Source organism: Frankliniella occidentalis, unplaced genomic scaffold (assembly GCF_000697945.3).
Source record: "Frankliniella occidentalis isolate FOCC.00 unplaced genomic scaffold, Focc_3.1 Scaffold192, whole genome shotgun sequence".
Taxonomy (NCBI): Eukaryota; Metazoa; Arthropoda; class Insecta; order Thysanoptera; family Thripidae; genus Frankliniella; species Frankliniella occidentalis.
This window is the reverse complement of record NW_026267318.1, coordinates 22,782-24,416: the sequence shown is the minus strand read 5'-3', so window position 1 is coordinate 24,416 and position 1,635 is coordinate 22,782. Positions and strand designations below refer to the sequence as shown.

Sequence of the window (1,635 nt, the reverse complement as noted above, 5' to 3'; positions counted from 1 at the left end):
TTTTATTAAAAAATAAAATCACAATGCCAGTAGGGGGGTGCCCTTCCCTCTCTAGTACGCTGCGTGGTGCTCAGTGAGCTCATGGCGGACCACGACGTGACACTCCCCCTGGGCGACGCAGTTTCCCAGGGGCAACGCAAGGTAAGGGTCGGTGCGACGCTTCACCGCTGCCATCAATTAGTCATTTAAGCCCTACGAGTTAGTCCAGTGATTATCGAACCTCGCCTTCTGTCTGCTCAGAGGTTCGACTTTGACACGTGGTAGATGTCAACTGCGCTATATGGCATGCGGCATGCGTATGTACCTGAGAACTGTATGAAACCGTACTCTGAACTCTTGATGGCCTCGACGGCACTCACTCACTCCACATTTGGTCGACCTGCAATTGTTGTGTCTGCGTGCGCACATGCCGCGAGTGTTTAAACGTGTCGCCATGCGATGGGCGCCCTCTCGGTTGGCAACCCGCCTCCCGCCGCGCTGGCTTGGTTGCCTACCCGCTGCTCCGGCAGGCGCTCCGCGTTCATATTTCGCCGGCGTTTACTCGTATTTCAACCGAGCGTCGCCGTGGCGTCCTCTCGAAGATGGGCTTGTCTGCGATTATAGTGTATGTGACTAAAACTTGTTTTTAATCTGTGTGTTGCATGAGCCATCGTTTGCCCATTTCGTGGTGCACTCTCCCAGCTGGACGCTGTCCACCACCAGCACTGCCTTGAAGCCGCTTGCAGCTGCCGCTTGTGTGCCCCTGCACACCGCTCTTGATATGCAATAAATACTAGTTTCCAATCAGCTACAAATTCATGCTTTGCTTACTTAACCCTGATTACTTATTCCTTCGTTGCACTGCCTTCCCAAAATAATGTGATGTTGATAATCACCAGCGCGAAGGTAGGTGCAGCGTGTGGCAGTCCCTGTGCGACAACAACAACAGTTGGACGATTCAACGAGAAGATTGGTGTGTACGCTGAACACAAGTCGAGGGTGTGTATGTGAGGGGGGGGGGCACTCTAGCCCGGAACTAACAGTATTAATGGAAAAGAACGAGCACATGTATTCGTAGAAACATAGTGTATTTTTCACTGCAGTTGTTATAAATATGATGAGAAATTCTTATTCCGCAGCCACTTGGAATGTCCTCGCACTCGGCGGCACGACACTTGAAACAGAGAGAAAACAATGTGAGTTATCGTTAGACCGGTGCGCCAAACGGACGGGCCAGATGAGGGTCGTGCAGGTCGCCCCCGCGGTCTCCAGGAAAGAGGAAAAAAAATTAGCCCGCAGGTCTGAGAAATACAGTCCCCTCGATCAGGCCACAAAGGTTCTCCTCCAGTTTTTCGTACAGCTCAAGTAGTTTCAGCAGTCCACGCCAATCCGCCGTTGTGGCGCCAGGCGCGCTGCCCCCCTCCTCTCTCCTGCCATCCTTTCACCCGGGGCAGAGGGGAGGGGGACGAAGCAGCGGCCGGTCCACCGCCTGGGCTGGCCGCGCTCTAGCGGCGGCTGCCGGCTCTGCCCAAACAAACGGACAACTATGATAAGTTATGATGGATTTAGTCTCGTTGAAGCCAGTGAAGCTGAAGCCACCCCTTCATTTGTTTTGGGTGATCTGATTGGCTTCTGGCTGGTGAAGCCAGCTTCACC

At 53.4% G+C, this 1,635-nt stretch overlaps 1 protein-coding gene across 1 annotated transcript in view; it reads right to left on the bottom strand.

Annotated features, from left to right (window-relative positions):
• Positions 1 to 1,046: 1,046 nt before the first annotated feature.
• LOC113215355 (RING finger protein 225-like) overlaps positions 1,047 to 1,635 on the bottom strand; it is a 7,764-nt gene continuing 7,175 nt past the window's right edge. The window contains exon 4 of the mRNA XM_026434972.2: positions 1,047 to 1,153. Within this exon, the coding sequence (XP_026290757.1) occupies positions 1,108 to 1,153 (46 nt within the window). The 3' untranslated portion in view covers positions 1,047 to 1,107. The remainder of the gene's footprint in view (positions 1,154 to 1,635) is intronic.